General features: G+C 45.3%; 1 protein-coding gene across 1 annotated transcript; it reads right to left on the bottom strand.

The window, feature by feature from the left end:
• Window positions 1-1,965: 1,965 nt before the first annotated feature.
• Window positions 1,966-18,957, bottom strand: hecw2b (HECT, C2 and WW domain containing E3 ubiquitin protein ligase 2b). Its single transcript, XM_073462209.1, has 28 exons — window positions 18,499-18,957; window positions 14,853-14,960; window positions 14,678-14,772; window positions 13,863-13,938; window positions 13,601-13,770; window positions 13,363-13,505; window positions 12,930-13,030; window positions 11,944-12,818; window positions 11,732-11,864; window positions 10,592-10,693; window positions 10,107-10,361; window positions 9,880-10,004; window positions 9,191-9,376; window positions 8,944-9,096; window positions 8,599-8,701; window positions 8,421-8,517; window positions 8,238-8,321; window positions 7,911-8,020; window positions 6,496-6,616; window positions 6,294-6,407; window positions 6,043-6,195; window positions 5,860-5,958; window positions 5,639-5,768; window positions 5,381-5,527; window positions 5,185-5,299; window positions 4,589-4,674; window positions 4,378-4,490; window positions 1,966-4,292 (listed from the first exon to the last, which is right to left on the bottom strand). Exons 1-28 carry the CDS (start codon window positions 18,893-18,895, stop codon window positions 4,181-4,183), a joined length of 4,503 nt encoding a protein of 1,500 aa, XP_073318310.1. The 5' UTR covers window positions 18,896-18,957; the 3' UTR covers window positions 1,966-4,180.
• Window positions 18,958-19,967: the final 1,010 nt, after the last annotated feature.

Genomic DNA, 19,967 nt, shown 5'->3' with positions numbered 1-19,967 from the left:
ATGTGAGGCAGCCGGCTTCGGCTCTAAACTTTGGTACATTCTGGTGAGACGGACAAGAGGGCAGTGCGGATAATATTTTCATAATGAGACTGAAATCATTGGAATTAAACTGATCTTGTACATGAAACTTTACCCAACTTCATACAGAAATAATGCTCGATTATATTCTGGATTAGTTACATTCTCTACAAGTGTAAACAAGGAAAACAGTAGGTCCAGGACTTTTATCAAAATCGGCTTCAAAAATTGGAAACATGATCAGTTTCAAATGTACCCTCCCTGACTTTGCATAAAATGCGCTGTTTAGGTTTTTAAAGTTGTTTTTGTACCATTAATACACATAAAAAAGCAGTGTGTCTGTAGTAACTTTGGTCTTATGGAAGCCCATTTCTGCCAAAAATAGTCATAAGAAGACAAGTCTTGTCACTACTAAGTATGGCTGCAAGCTAACGATAATTAATCAACAATGACAATAATGTCGATTAGTTCACAATTACATCACAAGATGTCGTCTTCAGTGTCTTGTTTGTTCAAAAATCCAAAAACATTCAGTTTACTGTCAAAGAAAAAGAGGACATTTAAAAGAAAATTAAGAAAAAAATATAAAGAAACCAGAAAATGTTTGCATTTCAAGAATCTGGAATTGTTTTTTTTTAATTTAATTATTCAAACCAATGAAACGATGATCAAAATAGTTTGGTAATTAACTTAATAGTTGATAAATAATCGGTTGATTAATGGTTGCAGCTCTACTTAGTATGATACAGTGAAACGACTGACTTGCTAAGTCAGGAAACAAAAGGATTTGGGGATATTCAGTAAAAATCTATCATTAATAATTAAAAATAAGTCGAAAATGCAACATGAATACTATGTCAAAAATTAAGAGTTAGTAATTTAGAAGCACTAAGTCAAATGTGTGAGATACTAAATCAACATCCGACTTAATCAGAATTATGAGATTCTCCGTAAAAATCAATGCATTTTGACTTAATCTAAGTCAAAATGTCTTTTTCTATGAGGCTAACTTTTAACTTTTCATGCATCCTTTTTGTTTCTTGGCGTAACTGGGCTTCCATATCGCCTGTTTTTTTTTGCCATGTGTACAAAATGAGGCGTTCAGGGGCTTTGTGTTAGCTCAGGTATCTCAGCGGTTGACTTTTAGGTGTCGTAGGCCTGCGTGTGGTCAGTTGTATTTCGATGTGGCAGTTCAAGGCGTGCTTACATTCATAGTGCAGGGGCGGGGAGGGGGGGAATGTGAGTGAAGAGGACGGTAACAAGTATCTCAATGTACAAAAAGAGAAAAGATTCACTGCAAGCTCCTTCAAAATGGATTTTATACAAAACGTTCATGCTCGTCTATGATGAGGACCGTATGGTTTTTTACTGTTTACTGTGTGCCTGCTCTGAGCTCTCCACGTGAACTTCACTAAACAACCTGATTTAAATTAACATAAACACTGAGTTGATACAAGTCATTCAATATTGAAATGAGTGCAAAATCTAGAGGAACTATTGAAACAGCGTCAACTCTCCATGTCAGAAAAAAAGACATTTGACAGAGTTTACATACGTGTGTGTGTAATCAATCAAATTCAGCCGTACAAATACACAAGTGGTCAACATCACGAGTGTAAAAAGAGCAAAAGGAAAGAGAAAACTCTCCGTCGTCTGGAGCTTCTAGTCATAGTGTGTAAGGTGAATAAAGAGCCAATAAGAATGAAAAGAAAATGCATTATTCTAATGAGCAACAATATGCCAGCTGATATATCACTGAATGTCTCAAGCCCTCTTCATAATTATTATTACTACATAATAAATTGGACTCGGCAGCTTAAACTCTGAGGACTTGGTTGTGTATTTTATACCAGCAGCGTGGTGAAATATTTCAGTTCTGATCTGGCCATGCATGACAGGGGTGGATCTAGAAGGGGGGCATGGGGGGGGGGGGGGGGGGGGGCTCCTTAAACTGTTTCTGTGAAATACTGCAAATTTTCAGTCACCACTATGTTTCTGAGCTGTCAAAAGTACTGAACCAAACAAGAAATATGGAAAGAAATCCATAATTAATAACATAAAGCATGACCATTAGCGTAACGTTAGCTAAGCAGTTACATTGCATGCTTCGCCATTCTTGTTCAACGGCTCTAGAGATGGAAATATTTATCTGTTAAGCTCTTTGGTCCAGACGGAAATATCTCAACACATATTGAATGGATTGGATGGTCTAGCGTGAATTATCCGCCATGCTGCGTTCCATTTTTGAAATCTGCAAACATCGAGGTCCAATTTTTTTGCGTCACACGAACGTGTCACAGCCTATGTTAATATGAACCCATAAAATCAGCTTTTATACATTTGTCCATGCTTGGTGTGAAAGGGCTTTCATGCCGCCACTGTACTTTGGGTTATTATTATCAATGCTAGCATGCTAACACACTTAACTAAGATGGCTAACCTTTAATTCATGTATCAGTTTATTTGACGGGGACAATACATGCAGGCATTGTTACACCTAATTAAAATGCATCAGCATATCACCTTTTCATTGTGAGCATGTTAGCATGCCATCATTAGCATTTAGCTTAAAGCACCACTGGGGCTAAGTACAGCCACACTGGACCGCTAGCATGGCTGCAGACTCTTAGTGAATGATTCAAATCGAGTCTTAAATCAATCAATCGTCGACTCACTACTCCCTATGTAATATACACAGTAGTTTAATGAGCAGTAAGCTGAGATTGCAAACACGTTAATCATTATCCTTTTTTGAGGACTGGCATTGTCCTGTTAAGATCATTAAAATATTTGATGAGTGGATATTAATAAAGGTCTGCTAGGGACTATGGCCTTTAATTAGCAAATAAATAAATAAATATATGGAAGTATTTTAGCTGCGTTTGGATCAGGTAGTCTAAACACCAGTCACTGTTCAATGCTTATTAATTGATCGTAGCTTATTAAGTGTAAAATGTGGATTTTAACCAAGACAGCCTTCCAGGTTCTGACTCCTGTAGGTCAGAGTAGCTTGACTGGATTGCTGATAGAAAGTTAAAAGGAAGGGGGGGAAAGTGCATATCCTTTTAAATATTTACCTGCAGAAGTAGCATGTGTTTGTCACCCCATGTTTCTAGATCCGGCCCTGCTGTGTGGACATTTAATTTACTTCCTGTATTTGGATACACAATCTACACCTCTTTTGTGTAGACAGCTTTTAACAAATTTTATAAAAACAGAACTGGATCAAAGCGAGTCTCAAATCAATCGAGTACAATCAAAGTCGATGGATATGGTTACATACTATATGTAACTTAATTTACTCATCAACACATTATCAACTCAATGAAGTGGTGGCCAGATATATATATTTTTTTTCCTTTTTTCTTTTTTTTTGCCAATTGATCCAGATCAGGTACAAAATCACTCTCCACACAATCTACATCATAAAGTTAGTTACATTCAAATCACAACATGTCACCGCCACATCATTAGAAAACCACTTTTTTTCTCGTAGATGAAAATACTGTAACAACAATACCAAAGCTTCTGTTTCGGGGGCTCCAAAATCTGTAGAAGTTCAGTGGAAAATCCCACAAACTTTACCAAAAGTTACCTCAGGCGCTCCTCGAAAGGCTTTGAGAAACAAGTGCACCGTGTACACGGGTGCAGTCCCCACAACAGGCCACAAGGAGACGCTGTACTGCAACGAGGGCGCCGCTGAAGCTCATAGTTCTGGACAAGGCCTGAGAGTCCTGTGAGGTCCATCCAGACTGGAATAAAGTCTGCAGAGAAGGCAGTGGTTGCTTCTTCTTTGATGTGTTTCTTAAACTTTAACCTCGTCGTATCAAAGAGAAAGTGACAAAAAAGAACAAAACAATCCCGGTCTCCGATTGGTCAAACCCTGGCAGTTATGATTCTGTTCCCCGAAAGGCAGTGTGGCTCTCCATTCGTCACAATCACACAGGTGATAGCGTGTGTTACTAAGTAGGTGTGAAGTACATGCAGGTGCAACACAAGATAACTGTTTACCTCTGTGATTCTTCATGGTTCAAAGGTCTCATCAGCCTCTGTTATGAAATAAAGCCCATTATAAATTAAAAACAAACCAGGTATGGGACTTATAATCCAGCTTCACTCGCTACCACCAGCTGTCCGGGGTGAGCTGAGAGTCGGGTCGGTCTCATTCCAGCCCGAAAGTGCTCGTCTCCTCCACAGCGGTCAGCATCTTCTCATACAGCATCGAGAAGGACGGGTACGGCGGCAGGTCCAGCCGGTTGAAACAGGTGTGAGCTCTGCAGAGAGACCACAGGAGGTGACATTAGACTTTTTTTCTTGTCGTCTCGTGAGCAGGGAGTTAGCGTGATGAGATGTGTTTACCTGGGCAGCGAGGTGACCTTCCCCCACTTCTCCACACAGAACCTGCGGGGCCCGTTGCTGCCTCGCAGGGAAGCGAAGCCCTCGTAAGGGATACTGGACGTCCCGGTCACAAACTGAAGATGAGAGAGAAGGATAAAGAGGAGGACTAAGATACTTTTTGACATTTCATCTCAATAGCTGAATTAACTGTATCGCACACACGTAAGCCTACCTGCAGGAGTCGCAGCCTCTGCTCATTGTTGAACCTCTCCACCGCTGCCCAGAACCACCGGATCACAATGTGGTTGTCGTGGTAACCTAAACACAAGACGTCATGTCACGTTTCTATGGCAACAGGATCATGACGATGGTAAATGACAAGAGGTCGACCCTGAGGGGAATCGAGGTAAGTCAGAACTCGGAGGGAAAGCAAGAACAAAGCAGCGACAGGAAGCTGGAAAAACTGAATGTGTCGAAGGATGGAGAGCGCAAAGCAAAGAAATAATGTATTATTGGTCTGGTCTTATTTTAGAACAAGCAAACATAAGGTACCGGGTCAACACACGAAGCTATGAAACCAGTAAAACACATGGCAAGCAGAGGACAAAGTCTATGACTCTGATCTGTGAATTTTGGAGTCCGCAAGAAATAGCAATGGAGTGCCTCAATCAAATAGCTCAGCAGGTTAGACGCTCGATTAGAGGTTCTGAGCATGTGGGTTCGATCCTTATAAGACGTGAATTTTGAAGTCCAAGACCCAAACTGAAGACTAAAAAGGGAAAACTAAAGTGGAAAAGTGGAAACTACAGCCAAGACGGTCGTCCATACCTCCTCTGTACTCTGTGTTGTTCCTCCAGTCTGATAAGTCAATCTCAGCTGTGCCGGCGATCACCAGCTCCAGCTCCCTGGCATCAAACACCGACACCAGTCGGGCATCCACCACCTGGACAACACACAGTATAGTCACATTTCCTCCAGGACATTTTGAGAGAGCAAAAATGAAAGTAGTTTCTGTGAGCTGTACCTCGTAGAAGCCTCTGACCAGGCTCTCAGTCTGCTGCACCACTCCTCGCTCTATCCTCCACTTCACCATCCGCTCTATGTATTCCTTCTTGTTCTTCTCCGAGACGGGGATGTTGGCTCCGCCGGGCTTCAGCTCCCTTTCTGTTATCTGTGGAAACACAAACACAGACGAGAATCATATTTTCAATCACTTTTATTCCTCAAGAAGAAGCAAAACCAAAGACTTTTTCATCTTTTTCTCTCTGTCTCAGGGTCTAACCTGTCCGAAGACTTCCTCATTGACGGTGAAGGTGAGGTCCAGCATGTCTTCTATGTCGTTGTCCTTCATCCACTGAAGGGACTGGTGAAACTCCTCGTCCAGATACTCCAGGTCACTCAGGTCACAGGGACTACATGGTGGGGAATAAGCGTGAGTGTTAGGTTATGTAGGATCTGAAGTATTCAAGGTCGCATCAAACACACGCTGGCTACTGTACGTACATGCGCAGTAGGCCTTTATAAAAGGGTCTGGTAAAGAAGGCATCCAGCAGGTACTGGTGGATCAGAGCCAAACCCAGAATACGACCACTGAACCGGAACCTGAAACACACATACATACATTAACGCACATAAAAGTAATCAGGATACTGAAGCTCATACCTGAGCGTCACCATTGTCTCTCACCATTCGTGGTGATTGTCTACGAAGGCGGACATGGGGCTGATCTGGACGGTGTAGGTGTCGTTGGCCGAGTACTCAAACAGACCATAATACGGGTTGAACAGCTCCCTGGAGACCAGGAAGAAGAACTCTCTGGAGGGTCCGCTGTAGTCCAACCTGCAACATACACACAAAATAAATGTATAATATCAAAATAAATAGACATTATACGAACACATTTCTTGGGTTTCATGCTTCTCCTCCCTCATACTCACCCCTCCTCCCCTACGAAGCTGACGTAGAGCTTGCTGCGCTGCAGGTCTTTACGGGAGTAGCACATGATCTGGTTGAAGGCATCTTCGAGCAGGTGGTCACGACGGATGATCAACCTGAGACACACGCACAAGCAAGTGAGTGGACAGACACAAAGGATAAGAGAAGAACAGCTGCTCTCTTCAGACGTCTCAGTCCACCTACTTTAGCTTCCCTGGTCCTTGGCCGTAGCCTTTAGTTTCTAGTTTCCTGTAGAAGTTGCGCAGTTTGGCCTCAAAGTCTCTCTTGTAGGGGGCTGGGGCTCTTGCGTTAGCTCTCTGAGTACCTACAGGCAGAGAGAAAGAAAGAAGAAGAAGGAAAACTCATGTCAGGGCTTACTTTGTGATTAAGTGCTTCATGTTATTTGTACTTTCCCTTCCTTGGTATTCAACTACCTTACCCACAATACCACTAAACATTCATCTACGTGTAGAGATGACAAAATTATGAGCCTTTCAAAATGCAAAACTACACAAGAAGATCTGTAATAAATGGATTAAACAGCGCGTTTATCAGCTCTTACATAAGCATGTCCGGCTAACTAGCTTAGCGATATGCCTAGAAATATCTCCAAGATAAAAGGAGCACATCATTAACCAACTACATTATTTCGAGGGGGATACAGGTTAAGTTTAAAAGAAAGCCCCATTCATGACTAGCACAGCCACTGTGTAGTACTACCCCATGTGGGAGTCGGTCCCGGATGCTAATCATTTTGGGCTAACAAAAGCGTCTCTGTCCTGCTCTTTATTGGATTTGGAGAAGTTTACATTCCAGAAGCTCCAGCCAACATTATCCTCGACTGTGACTGCCAAACACTCGAGCCATTTTTCTTGTTGCATTAAAAGTGGAAGCATACAGTTTGGAAATACAAACAAGTATTTAAGCTAATTAGCCAAACAGGGTCATGTTGGAACTAAGTAATGATGTTATTCTTACATTTTTCTTTTTCATGCTTATGCTAATACCAGGGCTAACTAGCTCTACATGCTGTTTCCTTCCCATTTCTTCTTTTTCTTCTTCATCAACTGGTAAGAGAGCTCATTTTTTTAAGCTTTAGCTTCTGTTAGCTTTAGCCTCAGTCATTTAGCATGTTATATATGATCAAAGTTTCAAGTCAGCTAGAAACATTAAAATGTCAGCTGGAGAGTGTTTTTTCAACCAACTCATGTAGCTAAGGTTGGCTTAAATAGCAAGCTAGCTACAGCTGATAAAAATGGTGGAATGACACAGTAAGGCTTATATTACATTTTTCTTTATCATACCTGCTAATACCAACTAACTAGCTCTACATGCTGTTCCTTTTCCATTTCCTTTTTCATGGACCATTAACTGGTGAGAAAACAGATAACTTTGGCCTAGGACCTGTTAGCGTTGTCACTGTCATGTATGTAGCCATGAAGACTTTTACAAGTCGCGTTGGATGGAAACGTGCAGCTAACGTTAGCTTTATTAGCGAGCTAACTACAGATAATAAACCTGCTGGTAGCGGTTGTGATTTCGGCTGACAAAAAGAGCCTTAATGTCGATTTTCAACACAATTCAGTGAAAATGTGTGACTCGTCTCTCAAGTCTCCTACCAGGCGAGTTCTGTGGGGAGGAGACCGGTGACCCCCGAGGTGACTGACAGTAGCTGGGGTGAAGTAAGGCGTGAGGAGGCACGTAGGACATTACTTCATCTTCAAACAGACTGCAGAGGAGAGAGAGAGAGAGGGGGGAGGAAATTGAATAAACTGATTTAATTCAATCGAGCGAGTTAAGCTGAAACAAGAGAGAAAGGAAGGACATACATTAAGGAGGAAACACGGAAGTAAAGAGGGAAGGTGATACACGACTAATACAATAAGACAGGGAAGGGAAGTAAATGAGCAAAAGGATGGAAATGAGGGAAGGGAAGAAGGTCTCACCTTAGCAGCATGACAAGGTCAGCGTCACCCGACAGCCTCGCCAGTCCTGACCCTCCATCTGTGCGGATCAGCTGCACCTTCTCCCTGTTGTCATAGCAACATTACATTGAGAGAGATGCTGGCGACTGTAGTGATGATATAAATGCTAAACGCAGTGTCAGGTGCCGTGGGTGTAGACTGTACCTGAGTGAATGGTTCCGGTTGAAGTCGGGCTGCCGCTCCTGCAGAATCTCAAAGATGTTCGGTTGTCGGAGGAACGCCACGATCTTGTCGTTGTAAGCTAGAAGAAGAGCAGACACGTTCGCATTCGAATCCGATCCCTTATGAATGGTTATGAGTGTGTGTTTGTGCATGTACTGACCCACTGGCACCACGTCTTGGCAATCCCTCCTGTTGGCAGAGGTGAAGGTGCTGGAAGGCCGCGGCAGGACGGGTGGGCCTGCGTGACGAGGGTCTTCACCCACCTACAAAGAGACAGGAAGAGCAGGGCGTCCATCCATTTAACCAACATGTGACTGCGTATAGTAGCTGTGGTTAGTTAGAGGAGCCGTTAAAGGAGATGTCCAGTTACCACAAAGTGTAATGTTACAAACCACCAGAGCAATAAATGTATCCTGGTAAAGTCATAACGGCCTCGATCTGCCGCGAGCTGTCCAGGATAGGACTGTTAGCTGGATACCCTAAGTCTGTGTCTTCGGTGTCTTACCAGTCGTCGTGGGCTGACCTCCCCGGCACTGTGGCTGCGTTGGCGGGTCAGGTGTTGGCGGTGGGCCAGGAGGCTAGGGGGCCGAGTGCTCTGGAGAGGCAGCCGGGGGTCGATGAAGGTGGTGGCACGGCAGTTATGGTCCACGAAGAAAGGCTGCATTTGTACGCACGAAAAAAAAAAAGAAAATGTCAATAACGTTGTGTGAGACTTTGAGACACTCTGACGGACACAGGGGTTTCGTCCCCACCTTGCCGGTGTGGTCGTGCTTCATCTCCCAGCCTCTGGGCAGCTCCAGCTGTTTGTTGGAGAACATGTTGAGGAAGGCCACCAGGTCCCTGTTGTGCTGGTAGCGCTCGTAGTGGTGAGCATCCCGACGAACCTTACTGATCATATGCTTCAGACACGTGTTGGTGGTGAACATACGGTAGGCACTCTGAGAGAGAGGAGCGAGGAAGGAAAGTAGAGAGGAGGGGGAAAGATAGAAAGAAGAGAGGAAACACATCCACCAGAGAAAAGAGAGAGGTTTTGTTAAGAGTTGTCCCGCTGAACTGTAATTACTGCTGCTTTGGTTTATATGAGTAAGGGACAGTAGGAAAATTATTGGTGTGGGGAGGGGGGTTGAATCTTACTTCCAGTTGCTTAGCTTCATAGTTAAACTCCAGATATGTGAGCAGTGTTGATTTTATCTTGTTTTGCTGTTGTTTTTACATCATAGAGCAGAAAAAGGCATAGAAATCCCCAAAAAGACACACAACCCTCCCTATTTCCTGACCCCTAATAATTTTCATACAGTCCCTTAATGAGTGTTTGTGGTCAACAGAGTTTCCTAAAACAAATACCACTGTGTGATGTATAAGAATGAGGAAAGGGGGGAAAACAGAGATGTTTTTTGTTGAAAGAAAGAAGCGAGAGAAGAAGAAAAGCGAGCGCCCGTACAGGGTTGGAATGCAGCACAGTGAAGAAGTCGGGGCTGGTGAGGAACTTGGCGCTGGGAGACTGGAGCAGCAGGGTGAGGCGAGACCTGGAGCTGGACTGAGCCACGCTGTTGTCCCTACGCAGCTCTGAAACACCGGACACAATGAGTCAGAAAAAGACCACAAAAATCAAGCCTCTGGGACTCAACAGACTACGTCGACCAGAATGCAGTGCAGTGAAAGGGTTACCTGGGATGGAAGGATGCATGTCAGTCTCGTCCGGCGGCAGTTCATTGGCTGGCTGCTCTTCTGGTCGGCTGTCATTGGTTATCGTCCTGCGTATACTCTGATACCTGCGGTTCAGCTGCTCCATCTGCTGTATGGAGTTGGACCTCTGGAGGGTCTGCGGGGCGGGGGGAGCGGTGGGGCGCTGCCATGTCGTGGTTCTGTTCACGTGGTCCACGTAAAAGATCCGACCGTGGCTGTCGATGCGAGCCTCCCAGTCTGGTTCACACACACAAACACACACATTACAGGAAGTTAGAACACACAAAAGCTGAAGAGGAAAATGCAGAACGTTTGTATGTATGACACTGGCTAAGTTGCATTGTGGGTAATGTAGGCACCGGGTTTTAGTTCGTTACCCTTTAAGATTATAGGAATGAGAATTAAAAAAAATCAATATATACAATACAATATATGTATGTTATCATAATTTACTGTAGTTCACTTACTGGGTGGTAGTGGCTCGTCCACTCTCTGGTAACGGCTGATGTCGTGGCGGACTGATGGCAGGGAGCGAACAGACTGGTGGCCATTGACCTGAGCTGTGGCACCTGCACACACACACACATCAAAACATTATTGCGTCACTCAAAATACAAGAAAAGGCAGAAATGTCTTTTAATGTCCTACAGCTGGTTCATCCCCCTCAATCACAGCAGTGTTACCGCCTATTATCTAATACTGTCACAAGGTTAGATAAGCACAACTGTTACTCGCTGTAAGCCAACAGCTTTCTGGCAGCTGCAGGAAACTTGTTCTGATCTGGATAAATCTCCAGTCTTTTATTAATGCTCCCTGATCGCTCAATCCTCTTGACGTGGAGAGAGACTCCGGTGCAGATTTTGCATGAGGATCTTTCTCTCAGATCGGATTTTTTGCAGCGTGCATAAATTCAATATTCTGACTTTGACGCTCAAAACTGAAAGAAAATAGAAAGAAAAAGCAACGTAGAAAAGCTCAGCCAATAACCTAGTTAGCGTGTAAACGAAAGGCTGTGTTCACATCCAACAGGAGCATATTCACTGAGTTAAAGAGAGGTGGTGGCAAGGGACGTGGAAACTGAATGATTAATACACTTGATTCTCTTAATAACAACCATTAAAGAGACCCTGACTGAAGCAATTAACCTCCTGCTGCTCTGGTGGAGCTGCTCAGTCGCACCTGATAGAGGAGTGAAGCTGCACAGGAAGTGTGTGGGAATAAATGTGGAAATAAAACTAATATACAAATTATTATTTCACTGGAATAATGGAGGTAAAAAAAAAAAGTCTTACCCATCTCTCTCTCCCCCCCTGCCGCTCCGTTGGGACTCTCTCTGGCCCCGCACACCTCCTGGCCTCCAGAGGCCTGCATGGACTGCCTCCTCATCCACACCTCGCCTCCCTCCTCCTCCTCCTCCTCCTCCTGCCCGCCGCTTGCTGTCGCTCCTGTAAATTTTAAACAAGATTTTAAGTGAAGACGAAGAAAATGTGGCACTTTTCTTCCATTTTAGTTGCACAAAACTTCTGGGTTAGTCCTATAGTTATTATGGAAAAAATGTGGCTGATTTCCCCCCCAAAAAACGGCAGCAAATCGTTTTAAAAATTTACCAGCTTCAGAACTTCCTCCTGCTCTCTCTTTTGGACGAGTAGCTGCTGCTACTGGCCCGTTTGCCTCGCTGCTCGATGACTCCCCCCCTTCCTCCTCCGCCTTCGGAGCCACTTCTTTTCTTGTATCCACCTCCTGAAGAGAGAAGAAGACATTTTAGAAAAAAGAGCTCTTCCCTTCTTGATGTTTCGTGACCTGATCTACAGCTGCTCACCTGAATGGGTGAAAGTGGACCAAGTGAGGATGTGCAGGTCACTTCCTGGTTCGCACCCATGCTGCTCAGCTCCTGGCAGGTACACTCCTCCACAGACTCTCCCGGTGCAGGTGCTGCAGCTCCCTCAGCTCCTGATGCCTGAGCGGAGCTGGGAGCTGTGGAGGTTTCCCCAGCAACATTTGCAGCCTCTGCTGATGCTCCAGTGACCTCTCCATTCCCGTTGTTTGGTACCTGTGTTTGGTCTCCGGCTGCACCTTCTGCAGCTCCACCTTCAGCTCCTGCAGGCTCACTTGCAGGCTGAGCACCAGCAGGGGAGCCTGCCTCTGGTCCATTCCCAGTCCCAGCTCCATTTGGGCCCTTTGGCTCTGTGTTTGAACCTCCATTACCCAGAGACTCAGATGTAGCCGGTCTCCTCGATGAGTCCGTACTCTGTGGTGTCCCCGCCTCCTGTGTTTGCTCCCTGTGCTCCTCATCCTCATCTGAGTCTATGTGCAGCATCGCATTGAGCCGAGTGTCCGTTGGAAAGCTAGAGCGGAGCTTTGGAGAAGGCCCCACTAAAGGCCTGTCTCCTGGGCTCCTGGGAGCCTCGATGGCATCCAGGTAGTCGTTGAGCGACACCTGCCGGTGGGTGTGGCCACCCACAGCCATAGGAAGCAAATCCTCCTCGCTCAACTGCCCTGGTTCCCGCCAAACGCTGTCGTCACCATAGTAACCAGCACCGTTGACTATCAGGGAGCCCTCGTCGGAGCCCGTGGGGGAGGGTCCACAAACAACACGTGAGGAGGATGCGTGAGGGAGGTCCTCGTCATCGGAGGGACTGCCAGGGTCGCCGTTAACCGCGCCACCCAAGATAGTTCCCACAGTGTCTGGGGAAGCTTCTGACAGGAAGGCGGAGGAACAGAAGAAGAGAATAGACACAGCAAATAGTTTAGTGGAAATAAAAGAATATGCATCACTTTAAGTATTTATAATGAAGACACACACACCTTCTTGACCTGTGGAGGTGATATCCACTCTGAACAGCAGCTGCCCACTCACGTGATCCGTAGGAAGACGACGACACAGGCTGTAGCTGACCGGCTGATCTCTGCAAAACACAAGCAGATAAACAGTATACATCATTGTTCACAGGAGGACATGATCTCCCCAGTTGTAGATCAATATCAAATCAATGCCTTAACAATGAGCTGATTGGTACATATTGACTTTGTATTGACTGAACAACGTTGAGTCACTGAGGTTAAATGCTGAAGGTCAGGTGTTCTCAGATGTTCCGTTTCTGTCCGAGTGCTCGTTAAAAATAAACTACGCACATTCATCAACAAAACCTCATTACAGATTCAGTTTTCATGGTCAACCTATTCAAAAACCTCTTCCTGTGCATCCAATGTGAATTTACGGATCTGTGCGTGAACTCACTCAGCTGTCGGCCCCTCCAGGAGTCTCTGCACTGGGATGATCAGCTGACCCAGAAACCGCTTGATGATTGGTCGGCTCTTGGCAAACTTATCCTTCACCTCGATCTCTAACACGTCAGTCAGCAGAGCCACAAAGGTGTATTTCTACAGGAAAATCGACAGTTGAGAGTATAGTTTTATTGTCACAATTATGTATGTAGTAGTAAACACTTCTTTTCGATGCTATAGTGTGTGCTGACCTCCCCATGCCACACTGGGTTCGTGGTGTTGGCTATGATGGAGGAGCGTCTCTCCTGGCCATGGTGGGTGAACTTGGGGAGGCCGCTCCTCTTCCCGGGCTGAATGGACATCTTCAGGTAGGGGTCGGGGTTGAAGAACATGCCCTTCTTCAGGCCTGCAGCCCGGATGTCTGGAGTGGAGAACACACAGTCGTCAGCGTATTTGCGTTTTTTTTCTACTGGACTACAATCACACCACAATCCCTCGAATGATTCCTCTCACCTGATAGGGTGAAGCTGACTAGTTTCCGACAGTGCTCAGTCCCTGATTGGTCCTCCACTTGGCCTTCACTGCCCACCTGATGAGAAAACAACCAACAGGAGAACAGTATGAGACTTTGTAGTGTGAACTGACTTCACAAAAATAAAGCTGAGAGTTTGATTAAAGGAGGAATCAAAGAGAGGGAGAGGATTAATGCTTTTACGAGTTCTGATTCAAGCTGACTCAACTGGAACAAACGTCTCTTCGCTTCAGTTTGTGCTGCTGACAGCTCAGTGCCATCAGCCTCTCTCCATTCACTTCTCTCCACTGACTCTGACTGCATCCCTGCCATCTCAAAATTTGTTTTGAGCTTCCATAAGATTTTCTACTCAAAACCACCTGTGCTGATCTGGACCCTGATGAATGGCTTTATTTTGCCAGTGTGTTAGTCAGAGTTAGAGGAGGATCTGCAGCTGATAACCTGGACTCATATTTATTGACTGTTTTAGAGTCCTTCTGAGGAATCCAACAAAAAGTTAACCAAAGAATAACAACACTGTAGGACTAAGAGATAACTAAGAGTTACTAATGATTTACCTGCCAGTAATTTACTTAATACTGTATTTATTTTTGATTTTGGCAGTCCTCCATAGCCCACAGTCATGCTAGCTGCTCGGTGATTCTGTACATGACACTGACACAACAACAATGCTAGCATGCTGATGTATAGCCAACGATGAGAGCCAATCAGGATTAAGGATTTGACGGTTCCATAGAGAGAAAATAAGAGATATCTGCATGACTGTAGGAACTGTAGACGGTGCAGACAAACGTACCGGTACTCCAGGGTTCTTGACGGTGATACAAGGTGTCGTTGCTCTCAGTGCTCCAGTTACGCCATGATAGTATTTAAAGCAGACCTTAGTCTCCGCTGTGGAGAGAACACAAACAATCATCAGGGTTGCTTCCTCAGACTTTATGACAAACATAGGGACCATGAAGTACACTCACGCTCCATGAAGTAGGGTCCCGGCTCCAGCCTCCACACAATCTGTCCCTTCTGGGTGCCGTTCACGCCGCGATTCTTGGAGTCCCACACGTTGGCCACACACGTCTCATCTGTAAAACACACACACACACACACATTTACTTTCATGAGCTGAACATTTGTTTATCTGTCCTTTAGCCAACAGTTGTAAGATGTTAATGGTTAATGAGACAAGGGAACAGGAACATTTAGCAAGGTCACATACTGCACCCACGGCTAGTGAGCTATCGACTCACTTAATGAGGCAGCAGCATGCACGGCCACCTCAGCAAGATGATGATTAATGTAGAGTACCAGCAGCTTGAAGTTTTTAATGATATTGCTGGTTCACTAAAGTCAAGAGTGCGAGGAAACAATGGAGACAAAAGCAGCAAAATAATGATCAGTGTGTTTACCTGTACACCAACTCATTGTGTTCATTCTGTCTCAGTTATGTCTGCACATTTAAAATGAAAACAACAACACAAAGCTGCAAACACAAAGAAGAAAATCCCACATTTGAGCTAAGTAAGTAAGCTTTAATGCCTCCCTGCTATACAAAAACCTACCTGAAAGGTAATTAAGTCCATCAGTCATTGTCAAGCTGCCAATCACTGAGTCCATCTGTCTCAGTCATCTGGTCAATAGCCTTCAAACCTGTGCTGCAGCCCGACGCACAGCCTGGAGCAAACTACAGTTTGTAACCAATTTAGATAGTGTTAGCTAATCAAGTCTTTGGGCTGGGGATGTAATAATTAGTCAGTTGATCGATTAGCAGTCAAGTATTAAATCAATCGCCAACTATTTTGATAATCGTTTTGAGTCATTATTTAAGAAAACATTCTCAAATTCTCTAATTTTAGCTTCTTAAGTGTGAATATTTTCTTGTTTCTTTATCATGACAGTAGACTGAATATCTTTGGGTTGTGCAAGACAAAACAAGACATTTGAGGACGTCATCTTTGGCTTTGGAAAACCTTTAATCGGCATTTTGGCATTGTTTGTATATTTCTGGGCAGATGAGACATGAGAGGAGAGAGAGAGCATGTTGCGTTGACGAACCGTCAGGATGGAGGTAACTGCTTCCTGAGGGAAACTCTGCCCTCAGGTCATAAACCACACCCGCGTCTGCGCCTGTTGAGCCATCAAACATTTATGTGTTCGTCCTGTGACAAATGGCCCGTGTCCTGATGAATCAATGCTGCTGTCCGTCACACACACACACATATATATATATCTATATATATACAGTACAACCCTTGCCCTCTTGTCACACCAGGTCACCATCAATAACCCCTGAGCCTTTGTTAGTGACAGCAAATAAGTATTCCTCACACACACACACCTGTCTGACCTGATAACCCTGCAATCATCCTTATAAACTACAGTCACACACACACACACACACAGGTCAGACAGCAGCGAGAGATTATGGAGCTCAGCCGGCTCCAGGGGAGCATGGCCGACAGCCAGGCTGGAAACAGTGCTCGCCCCTGGGGAGAACCACCCCAGAAATCCCCCTGCCTTCAGGTCAATACTGCCAGAGAGCTGCAGAGAGGCTGGAGGGATCACCTTTCCCTACTTTCTCTATCTCTGTCTGGATAAAGGATTGTCTACAGGCACTCACTCTCATTCACACACACAAAATGGGTCACCTGTGGTTTGAGATGACCTTAGCTTTTGTAAAATGGAGTGTGTATCACTGGCTGCTGAAAGCTGCTCTTTCACACCTGAGCCTGAGAGCTGCAGGGCATCAGCGAGCCCGGCAGACTGTTAACAGAGAGAGGCTTTTATCTCACATTAAACCCTGAATGAACGAGTAGTAACAATAGCAGCCAGTGGAAAAATAGACTTGGATCAATGCTATAAAGGCAGAGGAATAAATAACAATTGAATATATACATTTTCAACCTTTTTTGGTTTGTACGGACACAAAATACCTACATCTTATGTCCTCTCCACACAATTTGTAATGTTTCCTGCTGCGAGAAGACTGCGGGACTGTATGAAAGTTATTCGGAGTCGGAAAAGGGGGAGGGCAGCCACACTTCCTTGGTGCTCACAGTGTGGACCACTAGCTCCATTGCTATCTGAGCTAACTAGCTAATGGTAGCTACCGTTAGCAGCCTCCATGGTAGAAACTCTGGGCACACCTGCTATAGTCCAACGTTGGGGGCTCCTTTAAGATATTAAACGTTTAAACTGGGATACACAATATTACATTTTTTTCATGCCTATTTAATGTAGATTAAAGAGAAAATGTTGCGTTATTTATTTATTTATTCATTTTACAAATCAACAGAAGCTTTTTTAGAAAGTGGATTCTACTTCCTCCTTGAGTCCCTCAAAGTAGGTACAAACATCTGCTTGTAAAGTTTAATTCACATATTAACACAGATTTTTATATCTTGAGGACGAACTTAAAATTATGTGTGTGTGTGTGTGTGTGTGTGTGTGTGTGTGTGTGTGTGTGTGTGTGTGTATGAGTGTAATGTAAGAAGGAACACACTGCTCTTAAATGATATTGATGCTGAGTCAGCATCACTTTCTTCAGGATAACCTCCTCCCTTTCTCTCATCATCTTTTTCTAATACACACACACACACACACACACACACACAATCCATTAGTCAGTTAATGTGGCAGCAGTGGGGCTGATGTAATGCTCTAACCTTGAGGAGATGAGTTACAAGTCGCAACCTCGCTATCATATCGCTATCCTACAGCATTTTTTATTACACCACAAGCAGGAGGAGAAGACGTGTGGACAGGGAGACAGATGGACGGAGAGACAGCATGGGATTGGGAGACAAGAGGAAATGATGACGATGAGCAAGCAAGAATAGACCACAATGGAGGCGCAATGAATAGCTTACTGGATGGGGGAAAATGAATACCTAGAAAAGTCTTGTGCGAGTGACGTTACAGTAAATTATTTGTCTGAAAATGTGGATTTGTGTTTGAGGTATCAGGCCCAGTGGACCTGGATAATAATTAAAGTTTAGTGTTGGCCTGGTGAGCTAACACAGCTAACAGAGTAGCTAACAGAGTGATTAATGCAACCATGTAGCAACGCTAGCTTCTACAAGAGCAAGACTACAGTGGTTTGCAGACAAAATGTTAAAGCCAAAACCATTTGTCCATTAATCAATTGTTTGGTTGCCAAACTTCCACCTGAACAGCGATTGTCCAATCATAGCTTAGCAACTGTAGCAGGGAACTGCTAACCACGGCCACATAAACACTGCAAACAAAAAGTTTAGAGGATTGTGTCTTGTCTTTGTAGTTTCATAGCTGGTCCTGGATGCTATCAGAGTTTAGGCTAATACTAGTACCTCTGTCCTGCTCTCTGCTGGATTCAGTAACTTAAATCAAATACTCTGAAATTCAAGAACAATTCTGGCCCTTTATTTCTGTTCTAGTCAATATCAGCTGGTGAAGATGTTGACGTTTTGCCTGACTTTAAAAAAATAAGAACTGAGGGATTAATCGATGATAAAATGTATCAATAGCCCTTGTTGTGTCACATGCAAGTCTTCTGTTGAATTTAAAACACAGATGTTAAAGCCCCCCTCCTGAAGTGGACTGGTCCATACTTCAGTGGGGGGAGGCGAGGTTGAGTTTGCTCACCGATGTGGTACAGCCCGATCCAGTCGGTGGCGTCCACTTCCTCCTTGATGTCCCACGAGATGACCAGGTGGCTGTGGCCGAGAGTCAGCTGGTACGTAGACGCCGTGAGCGATGAGCGGCTGTCTGATGTCACTAGGTCTGTGTCGCTATTAGCTCGCTGAAGCCCCACCCCCGTCGATTCCGATTGGTTCCCTGACTGCATAGCGGAGGAGGACCCAGACGTGGAGGTTCCAACTGTGCCCTGCACCGACAGACTGCGGAGGTTGTCGGGTCCAATCGTGTACGGCCGGCCGTGCGGGGTGCGCCGACGCACCGCCAGCAGGTGGTCTCGGGCGCTGCTGTTGCCCGACGATGAGGGGGACGAGGGAGAGGACGAGGCGGTGGCAGCAGACGCCATCGTTACCGCAGAGGTGGAGGCGGAGAAGGGAGGAGGCTGGAAGCGAGGGGGAGAGGAGGAGAGCTGGGGGTGGTGATGGTGGTGCTGGTGGTGGTGAGGATGGTGGTGGTGGTGGTGATGGTGGTGGTGGGGGGAGGAGGGGGCGGAGGAGGTGGAGGGAGAGGGGGAGGATGACTGGGGGCGGGGGCGAGGGGGGAGGACGGCCGTTGCGAGGGAGGGGCGAATGGTGGAGGCCGAGTGGGCAGACCAAAGAGAGAAAACAAAGAGGGAAGGGGAAGGAAGTGACGGAGGGGGAAGACAGGAAGTAGACACGCAGGCCCTCTAGGTTTAAAGCAGCACCACTAGGGCCAACTGAAGAAGTTAATGATGTGAAGGAACAAAGCCCTGCTGGCGTTCCTTTGGGCAAGGCACTTCAGAGCTCCCAGAATCCACTAGTCGTCATTCAGAGTATTAGGAGGCGGTCTGAACCATAGTCTTGGATCAGTCATGTATACCAAGTTTCCACTGTGAATGTCGATGCTGTCGATTTTTTCCCTCTCAACACCCGAGGACACCCGTCCATTCTGACAAATGTGTCAGAGAAATGCCTTGCTTCAGGGCACTAAAGTACTCTGTATATCCTCCAGGTACCCATGATGACAGAGGAAAAAGTGATGGAGGTGGGAGATGGGCAGAGAGATACGAGGAATTAGGGATGATCCGGGAATCCTTCCGCAGGGGGGTGATGACGGGGCGTTCCTATGGTCCACAGGGAGGTGAGGGGTGGAGGGAGGTTGGAGACCTACAGGAAAAAGAGAGAGAGAGAGAGAGAGAGAGAGAGAGAGAGAGAGAGAGAGAAAGAGGAAGTAAGAAAGGTGATAGGGGAAAGAAAGGACAAGAAGAGGGATGATGGTCAGTATCTGGTGGTCATATTCGGTGGCATTAAGGCAGCTATCACTTTATATTGATGACGATAACAGGAACAGGAACTACTCCACGTAGAAAACAAACCAGAAATCTGAGAGTTTATGACGAGATGCTAATGTTCAGTTTTTATGCTCACTTTACCTTCTTTATGCTAATGTCACTTTTT

Source organism: Pagrus major, chromosome 24 (genome assembly GCF_040436345.1).
Source record: "Pagrus major chromosome 24, Pma_NU_1.0".
Classification (NCBI taxonomy): Eukaryota; Metazoa; Chordata; class Actinopteri; order Spariformes; family Sparidae; genus Pagrus; species Pagrus major.
The sequence above is the reverse complement of the archived record's forward strand: the minus strand, read 5'-3'. Positions and strand labels throughout refer to the sequence as shown.

Bases quoted from the DNA above. Each gene is read 5' to 3' on its own strand.
- hecw2b (XM_073462209.1), bottom strand. From the start codon at position 18,895: ATGGCGTCTGCTGCCACCGCCTCGTCCTCTCCCTCGTCCCCCTCATCG. The intron at 12,819-12,929 runs GTGTGTGTGTCT...TCCTGTCAGAAG, and splicing joins CACCTCCACAGGTCAAGAAG to CTTCCCCAGACACTGTGGGA. The intron at 10,694-11,731 runs GTAAATTTTTAA...GTGTGTGTGCAG, and splicing joins AGGAGGAAGTTCTGAAGCTG to GTGCCACAGCTCAGGTCAAT.